Raw genomic sequence first — 13443 nt, forward strand, 5'->3', positions numbered from 1 at the left:
CACGCCTTGCGACATTCCTTGTCAGACCTCAAAGAATAAATCCGTGATCCAAAATTAATAAAAACAAATGAAACATTCTTTCATGTTAAATAAGCAAGTTGGAGAGTATGCCACACCCAAGCACATATTTTTTAGGTAAGTTATTAAAAACTTTAATCAAATTTTAGCGGAATATGCACACCCATAACGCCACTGGGAAAAGAAAACGTGTCAGAAGCAAATCACAAACTGAACCATTAACTGGAGACGGGCTCTTTTCGACATGGCAGCGGCTGTATAAACAGGAGTCCGTGAAGGCGGTCATTTACCTGAAGCCCCTGGCTGTGCCTGCTTTTCCTCTCAACTCAACTAGGCCTCTCTAGCCATCCCGAGCTGGACTACTCCAGCCAAACCAAACTGCTGAATGAGGAAGGAAACAGAAAACACGTGGGAAAGAGAAGGTTGGAAGGTCAACCAGACAGGAGGCAGAAGCAAGAACATCAGGACAAGCAACCGAGGTACGTTAAGAACCAAGAAAGAACATATTCAGAAAACTGCGAGCTTTTCTAAATGTTCAGTTACGAGGCCTCCATTATGATATTTTCCGTACAAATATCAGCAATGCAGGGGTTTCTAACAGTGATCTACATTATCCACTTTAGAATAATAAAACAATCATAATAATTAATAAAACTATATTTCATTTTTAATTGCAGAAAAAAATCCAATACTTCACACAAATACCTTGAACTTGTTTCCCACGCTGATGAAGCTAAGTTTCCCTGCTTTTTGTTTAGTATCTTTGTTGTTATTTGTGGAGGATTCAAATAATTCCCGTATAAACTTATCCCTGGATTCGCATATTAAGGATTCAAGAGACATATGTAAAGCATCATTATTTTTCTCCACAAACTGGGTCTGAAAAATAAGTCAGACAGGAATGTTTCAGCCCACCTTGTAACGATAGCCCTGAACAGGGGTCTGTGATGATGGGAACGTCCTCCGTCAGCACTGCCCAGTGCAGCTGCCCCGTCCACATAAACACGGAGCACTATAAGTGTGGCAGTGAACTAGGTGGCTGAATTTTTAATTTTATTAAATTTAAACTTAATTAGCCCCATGAGGCTACAAGGTACCGTACTGCACAGTGCAGCTTTAACACTGAATGTTTCGTCCTTGTGAAAGTTATACTCACAGTCTCATAGCACACTGCCCCTGCAAAATGCCTGATAATGAAGCCTTCGTCATCTCTGAGGTTCCTGTGAACTGCCAGCTTAGATTTTCTTGGAATCTGAAAAACAATACATATTAGAGTTATTAAGCTATCAAAAATACTTTACATAATCTTCCTCTAGAAAACATCAGAGATGAAGAATATGTGAAATTAGGAAGGGAGCAGTTCACATTGCCCACAATTTTACAAAGGTGTTATTTTTTCTTTTTGTTGTTGCTATTATTGTGGCTTTTGGCCAGGGCCGGGTTTGAACCCACCACTTCCAGCATATGGGGCTGGTGCCCTACTCCTTGAGCCACAGGCGCCACCCTACAATTTTACAAAGGTTTTTAAACATCTAGGAAGCCTTAAAGTAGCAGTGAAATCTAGCAAATATTTGATGTAATCTCTTAAGAAAGGTCAAAACACACAGGCTGGGTGCAGTGGCTCACACCTGTAATCCCAGTAATCCGGGAGGCCGAGGCGAGTAGATTATCTGAGCCAGGAATTGGAGACCCACCTAAGCAAGAGTGAGATCCCATCTCTAAAAACAGCCAGGAGTTGTGGCAGGCACTTGTAGTCCTAGCTACTCAGGAGGCGGAGGCAAGAGAATCACTTGAGCCCAAGAGTTTGAGGTTGTTATGAGCTGTGACGCCACAGCACTCTACCACGGGTGACCAAGTGAGACTCTTTCTCAAAAAAATTAAATAAATAAATAAAAGCCAAAACACACACACATAAAACCCAAAAACCCCCTAGTTAGAAGCACATGAAAAAAACAACAGTTATTACTGTTTCTAAAGCAGAGGTTCTCACTTTGGTGCTCTAATAGGGTCACCTGCAGAACTTTTAAATCTCTCAAAGCCCACCCCATTTATATCAGGCGATTCTCATATGCAGCCAGGTAAACACCTGAAATTCTCACCAGGCCTCTGCCACTATTTCAAACCACACATCCTAACAAGTTTACACAATGACCCTGAATCTGTTTCAAGAAAACTTAACCATTTTAGGGCTATACGATTTAATTAAAGTATCTCATATTTGTGTCATATTTAAAGTTTCTGAAATGCTTTCACATCCAGGATCATGTCTGACTCTCAAAATAATTAAAGGTTAAGAAAGATAATCTCATTTAAAAATGAGGAAATTAAACCTAGAAAACCAGTCCAAGTGTGGGCTCTGCAGCCAAACCCACCCATCTTCACCGGTCACACCAGGCATGTCACTTAACCCCTCCCTGTATTTCCCTCATCCTGAGTGTGGAGATAGTAACAGAATTAAATGAAATAACACAAGTGAGTGGATTAGAACAGCGCCTGGCCCAGCTCAGGGCTCATTAAATAGCTAGTATGCTTATTTTCAAAAATATACAATAGGAACAGCCTACATAAATAAGGATTCACTGCTTTCCTCCAGTTCTCATTTGAAAAAAAGCAACCAAAGCCCATTCCTGAAGCTTTTGTTTGTTGTCCTTTAAGTCAGGCACCTCTGAGATCCTGCGTGCCATTTTGTTAACTTAGTAAAGGCAACTGTGTTATCTGCAGTCATAACAAGGAGCAGAGTTAGGACTGGATACATACCTTCAATTTTACCAAGTTTTCTTGAAGATACTTTTTTGTTTGTTTGTTTTTATCTCCACTGAGGCAACAGAAACAGGCTCCAAATTGTAAGAAATAATAAAAGATAGAGGGGAAACTCCAAATCAAAGGAGCAGGTAGTTGTGGGATTTCAGACCAAAGGGAATTACAATTGTATCAGCTATTTAAGTAAATACATTTAATCTATTTACAAGGCTTTTGTTAAGGATGAATGGAAACAAAAATTCTTGTTACCACTCACTTAAGCTCCCAGATCCATCAAAGCCAAAATAATATAAGTATGGGAGGTACTTGCCTGTTAGCTCCCTGACCCCACCAAACAACTCTACACAGCTTTCCTCTCTCTCCTTTTTCTTTTTTCACTGTCATTATTATCTCTAAGATGAGGCTTTACGTATCTTTGCAGTTTTAAGCAACATCCAGATTTCCCTGTGCTAATCAGGCTTTTTTCTGAGCCCAGAGATGGCTGTGCTTGTATTACCTCAGGTGCAATGGTTGCGGGAAAAGACAAACAGCATTAGGTGAACACAGGAAACACCTCACAGCCACCCAGTCCAGCCTTGTGCAGGACGGCCCCACTTTTCAGTTCCGCAGGGATGCAGGCCCCCGGATTCTGGCTCTTCTGAAGGGCCCCTATCGTCGCCTTCTGCTGCTCTTTGAGCCTGGTTCCCCCTCCACTCCACCTAATCCTTCTATTGCTTCAGCTCCTATTTCCCTCTCTGAGTATATTTTCCATGCAAAACTCCCTAGGAAAGAGGATGAAATTGAATTGGCTGCCCACTCTCTCACTGAACTGCCTCCACCAGTCAGAGCTCTAAGCCACAACCTTCACTGCTGGTCTTACAAATGTGCAGACCAGTGGCTGCTCGTGACGCCAGGTACTAACCCCTGGAACCTGATCAGGGTCACATGATGCAAAACAAAGCACCTGACAGCCACTTCGCTCAGAAGGGAGAACACAAAGACAGCAGGCAAACCTCTTTGTTCATCTTGGTGAAATGTACTTTTCATCCAGGGAAAGGGCCTTAATTACACAAACTGTTATGATCAAAACATACATCAACTGTAAATGACCATCTACATAAGATACTGTGCTGGATCGAACACATTTGCTCTAAACCCTACCAAATTTGTGATTTACTTATCTAATAATATCTAATATCCAGTGCATCGTTTTAATGATTTCTCTCCCCCCACCAAGACTCAATTTTAAAACACCAAACTCACAGTGAGGCGGAAATGGTCCTTGTGCTTCTGGTGAACAGCAGACGTAAAGTGCTGATCGCTCGGCTGGGGAAGACGATTTTCTTCATCCAAAATATCCAGTATTCCCACTAATTTTGCTTCAATTAAATCTATTTCAAACAATGGAAACACACTTGAGGAAAAACATAACATTTAACAGGTATGTGAACAAGTCACTGATAACAAATTTCAAGGACCAATGAGAAGCAACAGATCAGATGATTCTGTAAGTAATTCCCTCAAAGGCTACAGAGGAAAGACGGATTTTTATTTCCAATCTAGCCATTTATCAGAAAGTAATAACATATCATTTTTAAGTTTTAGAAAAGTAAGTCCATATAGAAGGTAACTTATATAATAACCATTCAGTTTGTAAACTAGAATAAGAGGCTAAGGAACCAGAAAGTCCTCCTTTTCCAGATGACATCTACAGACAAAGTGAAGCAAAAACACAGAAGCCTTGGCGCACACAGCTCTGTAATAACACAATTAGAAACTGATCTAAATGCTTGTGCAGAACTTCTCGGTAACAGCACATCTTAACGCTCCTTCCATTAATTCATTTGACTTTTCTGCCTGTTCAAAATACATGTAAAATGTAAACTTCCTAAACATAGTATATAATAATTGTTGAGTGGGGTGGAGCTATAGGAAGAGAAATTAAGATTCTAACTGCAGGCTTGGTGCCTGTGGCTCAAGTGGTTAAGGGGCCAGCCACATACACCTAAGGTGGTGGGTTCGAATCTAGCCCGGGCCTGCCAAACAACAATGATGGCTGCAACCAAAAAAAACAGCCAGGCATTGCAGCGGCACCTGTGGTCCCAGCTACTTGGTAGGCAGAGGCAGGAGACTCACTTAAGCCCAGGAGTTGGAGGTTGCAGTGAGCTGTGATGTCACAGCACTCTACCCAGGGGGACAGCTTGAGGCTCTGTCTCAAAAAAAAAAAAAAAAAAAGATTTTAACTGCATTGGGCAGAAAACAATGCATCTTGGGCAATTAGTGACAGTGACAGACAGGGAGGGTTGAACCAAGCTCTAAATGCAAGTATTCTGATAAATGCATTATAGGAGGTGAAGTGAACTAAAAGATAAAAGAGAGGGGAGAAGTCCCAGACCACAAAGACCAGGCACGAAAGGGGATGGCAGGTCAGGGGAAGCTGAGCAGACCAGCTGGGATGTGAAGTGCTTTGAAAGGTTACACTGACGCAAAGCAGCATCATTACTATAATACTGTCCTGTCCAAAGACAGCACATGAGTTACCAACTAGACTTTCAAATCGGGTTTTCAAAACAAGGCTTATCCCACAGAGATGAAATGGAAAGAAAAGGAAGATTGAAAGCAGCTTGGGGCAGAGGTGATGTTTAATGAAAGGTTTCTTCCTGCAAAAACAGAAAAAAGAGCCCCTGCTCTCCTGTGCACAGTATTATCTGGAGGGGACACGCGGAGCTCCTGAGCCGATCCACAGTCAGTCAGAGGGTGCCGCCATACACAGCAGAGACGAAAAGCCAGAGCCCAACCCTGCCACCCTCGCCCACAGCCTGGCCTAACTGTGGACTTCCTCACGTGAGATGATCAATCCCTCTGCTGCCTAAGCAATGGACCCGTCCTCTTAAATAATCCAAGTTACCAAAAACACCCAGCAAGACAAACAGACACTTAAAAAACTTTCAATAAAGCTAAAATTGAAGTCTTTGCAGGGAAAACAACTAAGCAGCACCAAAGAATTAAAACTCTTTCAAACGAGGTCCTATAACTAGTGATGATAATCAGAGCACCAAAAAAACCACTAGTAGATACACATTCACTGTGTCTTCCTGTATTTCTCAAAGACAGAGTTAAAAAATACATACCAATGCAGTCCTGGTTATCCACATAATGCACTTCATTAACACCCAAACCTTCTTTCTGATAAAGCTCTTGCTCCTAAAAATAAAATAATCATGATCATAGATAGGAAAATACTGTGTGATCTGAAAGAGATTCAACGCTTTGTGCTGTTTTTGATCATAACATTTATTAGAATGCAAAGGTTTAATGGCTAGCACAGCACCAAACAGTTTTCTAGAGATAGAACAGCTTTTAAACATTTGCGAACAGGCACTAAAATCAAGGAAAGAGCACTTAACTACAAATGGGCGCTAATACATGCACATGGATATAATATACACAAGGTGACAAAAAAGTATACATAATTAAGAAAGGAAAAAATTGTATTGAAATTATAATGGTTAGGCAGGGCACAATGGCTCAGGCTTATAATCCTAGCACACTGGGAGGCCTAGGCAGGTGGACTGCCTGACTTCAGGAGTTCGACGTCAGCCTGAGCAAGAGTGAGATTCCATCTCTACTGAAAACAGAAAAACTAGCTGGTGGCATTGTGGTGGGCACCTGTACTCCCAGCTACTCAGAAGGCTGAGGCAAGGGGATCTCTTGTGCCCAAGAGTTTAAGGTTGTGCTCTAGAACACCACCGCACTCTACCCAGGGTACAGAGTGAAACTTTGTCTCAGGAAAGATAACATGTAATGCTTAATACACACCAATAACAAAAAACGAATACAAGTCATGTCTGAGCACCTCTTGTAAGACAGAAACCTAATGTGAGTTGAGTATTACAATTTTAACACAGGCTTTTCTTTTCTTAAAATGTGTATACAATTTTTGGCACCCTTTGTATATGAGGTCTACATCAAATGGGAAAAATAAGTGTAATTTAGAAGAACAAATATATAAATCAAAGTTGAGTCCTCAGATGTAAGTCTAGTTATCTTCTTTAAAACTTTTTTAAAAATTTTATCACAGATGAGTTAACTATGCAATGAGCTTAAGTTAATGCGTTTTAACACTGTTTCCTGAACATTTAATTATTTCTTCCAATGAGATCTACTAAAAAGGGTGGTTTCCAACACTCCAGAAGGCACTGTCCACTTTAACTCAATCTGAATTTCAAATTCACATTTTAAAGGGTGTCATAAAAGTAAACGTAAATCAGAGTGGTGTCTCCTCCTTATGAAGTTTCTAGATAAACCTTCTTGCTGGGTTGGGTGGAAGGAAAGCATTAAGTTACGTTAAGTGAAACACACACAAGTAAAACTTCACATGGTAACAGAAGAAGAAACTACCTTACTGGTAAGCACCTGATTTATCTGTTTGTTTATGCCAGAATGCATTTAACTACAGTATATAAGTAAATATACAAAAGCTGGAATGTTCTGGGAAGCCCATGAAAATACAGACATAATGAAAATGTAGGAAAAGATAGAATGGGATGGAAATGGGGAAAAAAATGTGCATTTCAGCCCGGCAAGCGTGGAGAATGGAACTTATAATACAGCCACGCTACGAAGAAGAAAGTACAGTGTATGGGCCCACAGACAGAGAAGGGGGCTCAGACCTGCGGAAGTGACTACGGTAAAATGCTCTGGGTACTAATTTCTTTACCCATAAAGTAAGAGGCTGGACAAAGGACCTCTGAGGTCCTTTTAACTCTACTGCTCCTTCAATAAAACATATCTCAAACAGTACAATGAGAGGAAAGTCAAGGGTACTGGTAAGGACAGGCTGGAGGATATAAATTCAGGGGAAAGAATTCTGAGCCTAATCACAAAAAAACGCAGATCCAAAGCTATCTTTACCTTCCGTACTCTAAAGAATTACAAAGGAACTTTCCTACACTTGGATTCTGAGTGTCTGCCACATCCACAGTGATCTGCATGAGTAGTGGCCGGAAGTTCCCTCCTGGACCAGAGATGGTGCCTGGCGGAAGGCAAGCCGTCCATAGGCTGGCAGTCCTCAAAGTACCGCCCACAGGGGACCCTGGCAGGGAAAGCACCACCCTGAGTCACTCCAGGCCAGCGGCTCCATGGAATCTCCTGAACGGGTGGCTCTGCTGCTACAGGTAGAGAAAAGGTGAGTGGGCAGCAGAAGGGCGGCACAGAGACTAAAGAACGGCAGGAGGTGCCAAGGACAAGGATGAGAGTAGGGAGTTGTCTGGCAGTGGCAGAAGTAGAGACAACAGAATCAGAAAAGGAAACAAGAACTTTAAGTCTAGAGAAAGTCACCAGTCAGAAACAACAGATGATCACTCGTGGGAGGCTCGTACTAGGAAGGGTTAATGGGAACCAGTAACAGTTCCCAGGTGCTCCAGGGACCTCTGCTGGGCTTCCCTGGCCGCCATCCCTTACACCTCACCATCCCTTACACCTCGTCAAAGCCCATCAGTGGGGTAGCTGCAGCTTGTCTCTCCTTGAAATTTAAAGTAGCCTAATGCAGATCTTAAGTTCAAAGTATAATGGCAATTACCTCCTTCAGAATCCTTTCGTTAAAAAATTGCTGAAGTTTTTCATTGCAGTAGTTGATGCAAAATTGTTCAAAACTATTATGCTCAAAGTACTCTGAAAATATAAACCAGAGCCAAGAATGATTATCAGACCAACCTCATATAAATATATCACAGAATGTTACTGTATTAATGGCTTGCTTTTAAATTAGGCTAAACAACATATTTTTGCCATCCTTGTCAGACACCCATACTACTAAGGTATAACTATTCTATATTTCCCAAATGTTCGTATTTCAAGACTTTAAATGTTTAGGGCATTAAAATCAAGTATTAAAAATACCCCGCTTCAATTGACAAAAAGGGTGCTAGCCAGATGAGATAAATGTTATACTCCAAAAGCTACAAAATGTAAGCTACTTACAACAACTTTCTGAAGCAAAGGTATTAGAGCAATCTAAAGCACAAAAATTACTTTAAATACAAGTGCTTTAGAAGACTTTTTCCCACATAATCTGTAAAATTACAGGTATCAAAAATGCTATGGATACAAATTCATTTCTAATATTAAGAGATTATGGCTCGGCGCCTGTGGCTCAAGCAGCTGAGGCGCCAGCCACATACACCTGAGGTGGCGGGTTCGAATCCCCAACCCGGGCCCGCCAAACAATGATGGCTGCAACCAAAAAATGGCCGGGCGTTGTGGCAGGTGCCTATAGTCCCAGCTACTTGGGAGGCTGAGGCAGGAGACTCGCTTGAGCCCAGGAGTTGGAGGTTGCAGTGAGCGTGATGCCATGGCACTCTACCCAGGGGGATAGCTTGAGGCTCCGTCTCAAAAAAAAAAAAAAAAAAGATTATATGATGTCTAAGATCTCTATAGCTCTAAAATTTTATGATTCTGTGTACATTATGCTAAAACTAATACAGACCAGGAAACAAAGGTATAGATCATGAAATCGTAAGTTAGTGATGTGCGTTTCTTTACCTTTGAACAAAAGATAATGATTTATTGTAAATTTTAAAATCTCTATAATGTCAAAAGGAAAACTCTGTCCCTCCTGGAATACGAACACTCACACCTCTTCCTGGGAAAGACAAACAGAGCACAAAGGAGGGACACCACTTGCACGCAGCCAGAGTGAGGCCCACACCAACAAAGCCCAGACAAAACCCACTCAGTTTTACAACACGGTCATTCCAACAACACAGCAGCACTAAGGCGCTGCAGACCCCTTTCCTTTCTCACTGAGCAGCTCTACACTTGCTCTCAATTAGTTATCTTTAGATCTTTCTCATTTGTCAGAAAATTAACTTGAAATAGCTATTTGCTGACAACACTGGGATGAATTTTTACACAGTCAACCCATACCCATCTCTCCATATTAGTCGATGATTTTAATGACTTTATCATCTGCATTTATTATCTTTATTTAGTTGACATTACAGTCTTTTTTCTTAGGAGCTGGGGTCTGGCTCTGTCACTCAGGCTGGAATGCAATGACATCATCATAGTTCACTACAGCGTAAAATGCCTAAGCTTAAGCAATCTTCCCTCCTCACTCTTCTCAACAGCTGTGATGACATGTGAGCCACCAGGCCTGGAGACTTACTATCTTTATGGGTAGCACTCAAGAGCTTACTTTTATTTAACTGAACTCATTTAAGAGTATAGTGATATCCTTAACTATAGTAATTTCAATCAACATGTTTTAATTTTAGACACTGGTCTAAACCCCCTGAGTCTTTGCTTTGTTTATTTAAAGCACTGGCTTCCTATTGAACTCATATTATGAAATGGATGTATGGACATATAATTGAACATCTATCAAGTGAAAGGTATTTCAAGAGCAAACTTTTTTTTTAACTTAATATGTGTGAAAAAATATCAAACTAATATAAACTCACCAAAAAAACTCTACTTACCAAAACCAGCAATATCTAGGACTCCAATAAAATAGGATGATGTTTCAAAAGGAAAACACTGATTTACCCTGTTTACCACATGATCAAAAAGATGGCTGTAGACCGTCTTGGCCAAGGCGTCTCGGGCGTTGTTCGCCTGCTCCACTTTCAGAGGCACCCTGGAAAGGAAGACGATGCCAGTGAATACTCCTTACCGCAGCAGATGTGAAGACAGCACCAGATACCCAGGGCGAGGTAAACCCAAATCTATGCCTTGTGAAAACAAAACAGATAGTTATCCAGGGTCATGTGTGAACAGGCACAGAAAAATGTGGCTAAGTAGAAAACCACGGGAGGAGTTATGTGAAGTTAGACAGAAAATCCATCATTAAGTTAAAGAACTTTAGGCTTGAAAAATCATTTCAACCTTAATTTACACTTCACTTTATACGTGTGTATGCTGAATACATAAAAAATAATCCAGAGGAATAACTGTCCTTTTAAATGCAAAAGAAGTTGTGTTTAATTCAGGATCACTTTAATGACTGGTAAATTCTTTAGATTGTTTAGGAAAAAGATGTTTTTACATCGTAAAATTTGAACTTTCTGACTCTGCTATTTAATGTGAGTAACTAACTGCATGGTATGACAGTATCGGACGCTGCAGGTGCAGCCATTATGCTCAAGAAAATTACACTCTGATGATGAGAAAACAGCATAAAAGTGAATTTCCAAACACCCTGCTAGATGCTACCATGCTGCTAAGCACGGGCCATCGTGCGCTCACCCCTCAAAAAAGTCAAAAAATTTGGAAGGAGCCTTGAAAGCCATTCTGGTCAGCCTGATACTTGAATTTCCTCTAAATAGTGCTCTTCAAACTTATATTTCCTGCAATGAAATCCCTTCTTGGAGTGAAGCAGAAAGGGGAATGGAGAAAACAATACAAGGCCACTCACTGTGCCTCTCCGGCCCTTCCCTGACTCCAGAGCCATCTGTGAGGAACCAAACAACTGTGGACGCTGCTCTACAAGCTCCTTCCAGGGTTTTCTTCACAGTACGAATAGTATGAATTAGCTTAGCAAAGAATCAGGTTAAGCATATCTTGCTAATATATCTGAAAGTGTAAGAGGTAGCCAATTTTCTCAGTGGCTAAAAGACTTTTTATGAAATATCTTTCTTGTCCTAATAGGTTGAAAATTTTCCCCTAAAGCTTCCTGCTGTCTTATTTAGCAGCAGCAGTCCACGACCTTCCTGGTCATAGAAGACAATTTTCTGTGGTCTAGAGCAGGAGGGGAGGGGTTCAGGAGGATTCAAGCACATGACATTCATTGTGCACTTTATTTCTATTATTACCATATTGTAATATATAATGAGACATATAATCTGTAATGCATAATATATAATGAGATAATTATATAATTCATCATGATGCGGAATCAGTGGGAGCCCTGAGTTTTCCTGCAAGTAGAAGGTCCCAGCACCAGCATCATGGCCTCAGTTCCCCCTCAGATCATAAGCATTAGACTCTCCAAGGGAGCCTAAAACCAAGACCCTCACATGCACAGCTTGCAGCAGGGTTCACACTCCTGCGAGCATCTAATGCTGCTGTAATCTGACAGGAGGCACAGCTCAGGCAGTGATGTGAGTGATGGGAGCGGCTGCAGACACAGATGAAGCTTCCCTCCTACACCTGCCACTTACCTCCTGCTGTGCAGCCCTGCTCCTAACAAGCCACAGACTGGTGCTGGTGCACAGCCCATGGGTTGGGGACCACAGGGATAAAGGATCTGACTCCTTCCCCCACAAATGGAGGTAATACAGTGCCTCATAATAACAAGCCTGAATAAAAATTTTATTCTACAGTATCAAAACCAGAAATACATGAGCTATATGACAACTGAGCCAAAAGTATACACATACCCAGGCACAACTAGAAGTTCTTAGTTACTGACTTAAAAAATCTTGGCTTGGCCCTAATTTTCTTATCATGAGCAATTTCCTCTAACTGAAGAATCCGAAAGGTACTGGAAGTTTCATTTGCTGAGTATTTTATAAAGTGAATTCTGCTTAACAGAAGTTTTAGTACACAGCACGTGCATGGAAAATCACTTTAAAGTAAAATGATCTGTTGCTTGAAGCAGTCAAATATTGATTTACAGTATTAGCTCCTATTTTCATAGTCATACAAAAGCAAACCTCTTTTACCTTTTCCAAATCTGCGCCAAGCAGAATATCTGTAAGAACTTTAAAAGCTAAACTGAACCCTATTTATATGATAGATTTCTAGAGTGAGATGCAAGTATTTCAATCCATCAAGCTCAGGTCCTAGATCATTATAATGAAAAGAATGAATTTTATGAAGATCAACTTGAAATCTCACTATTCTCAAAAATGGTTTTTCCCTGACAAACAGGCAGAATTTTAGCAGAGCAATGAGTTAAGGGACTTACTTTATGACTGTGCCCTTGGTGCCCCCTGCTGTGGTTAGCATGACTCGTGTGGTTAAACTCACTCGGAGATCATCTTGGTCCAAACCCAGTAACTCAGCACAGTATTCCAAAGACTGAGTAGACTTATTCTTCAGATTACAACCACCTAACGAAAATATATTTTAATTTTAAATTAGCAAATGTTATATAAACCAGATTTTCAAGACCCATTTCTTAAAATTATACTTCACTTATACAAAACCAGGAAATGGACAAGTCTTTATTTGTTAGTAAGTCTTAAATCTACCTCGTATTTTTACCATCCTTGTCAGACACCCATACTGCTAAGGTAAATGGAAGACCTTCAGTAATCCCTTCAGCTCATCAGTATTTAACTACCTCTGTTTCATTTTTTATGACCTTGTGACAGATTAATGATGGATTACCATCCTTTATAATGTATTTAATCTCTAGAGAAATACAGTATCTTATCATCAAAATTCATATGACTCCCAGAAACTTTAAGCAGTGATTTGGTGCCAACGTTGTAAATTACTTCAGTAGTAATTTGGGCGGGTGTGGATGTCCACATACATGTACATGTGTGTATGTGTGTACAGTAGGCCAGCTGGGTGTGGATGTCCACATACGTGTACATGTGTGTACAGTAGGCCAGCTGGGTGTGGATGTCCACGTACGTGTACATGTGTGTATGTGTGTACAGTAGGCCAGCTGGGTGTGGATGTCCACGTACGTGTACATGTGTGTACGTGTGTACAGTAGGCCAGCTGGGTGTG

General features: G+C 40.9%; 1 protein-coding gene across 5 annotated transcripts in view; it reads right to left on the reverse strand.

Moving 5' to 3' along the window:
- The window catches only part of MYO6 (myosin VI), a 151377-nt gene that overhangs the window by 37284 nt on the left and 100650 nt on the right, over window positions 1-13443 (reverse strand). For all 5 annotated transcript variants that reach the window (XM_023517268.1, XM_023517267.1, XM_023517266.1 and 2 more), the window contains 7 exons: window positions 12668-12812; window positions 10239-10396; window positions 8339-8430; window positions 5889-5961; window positions 4021-4148; window positions 1175-1270; window positions 724-897 (listed from right to left, as the gene is read on the reverse strand). In XM_023517268.1, coding sequence (XP_023373036.1) covers window positions 724-897; window positions 1175-1270; window positions 4021-4148; window positions 5889-5961; window positions 8339-8430; window positions 10239-10396; window positions 12668-12812 — 866 coding nt within the window. The remainder of the gene's footprint in view (window positions 1-723; window positions 898-1174; window positions 1271-4020; window positions 4149-5888; window positions 5962-8338; window positions 8431-10238; window positions 10397-12667; window positions 12813-13443) is intronic.

This window comes from Otolemur garnettii, unplaced genomic scaffold (assembly GCF_000181295.1).
Source record: "Otolemur garnettii isolate 467f Iridium unplaced genomic scaffold, OtoGar3 scaffold00107, whole genome shotgun sequence".
NCBI lineage: Eukaryota > Metazoa > Chordata > Mammalia > Primates > Galagidae > Otolemur > Otolemur garnettii.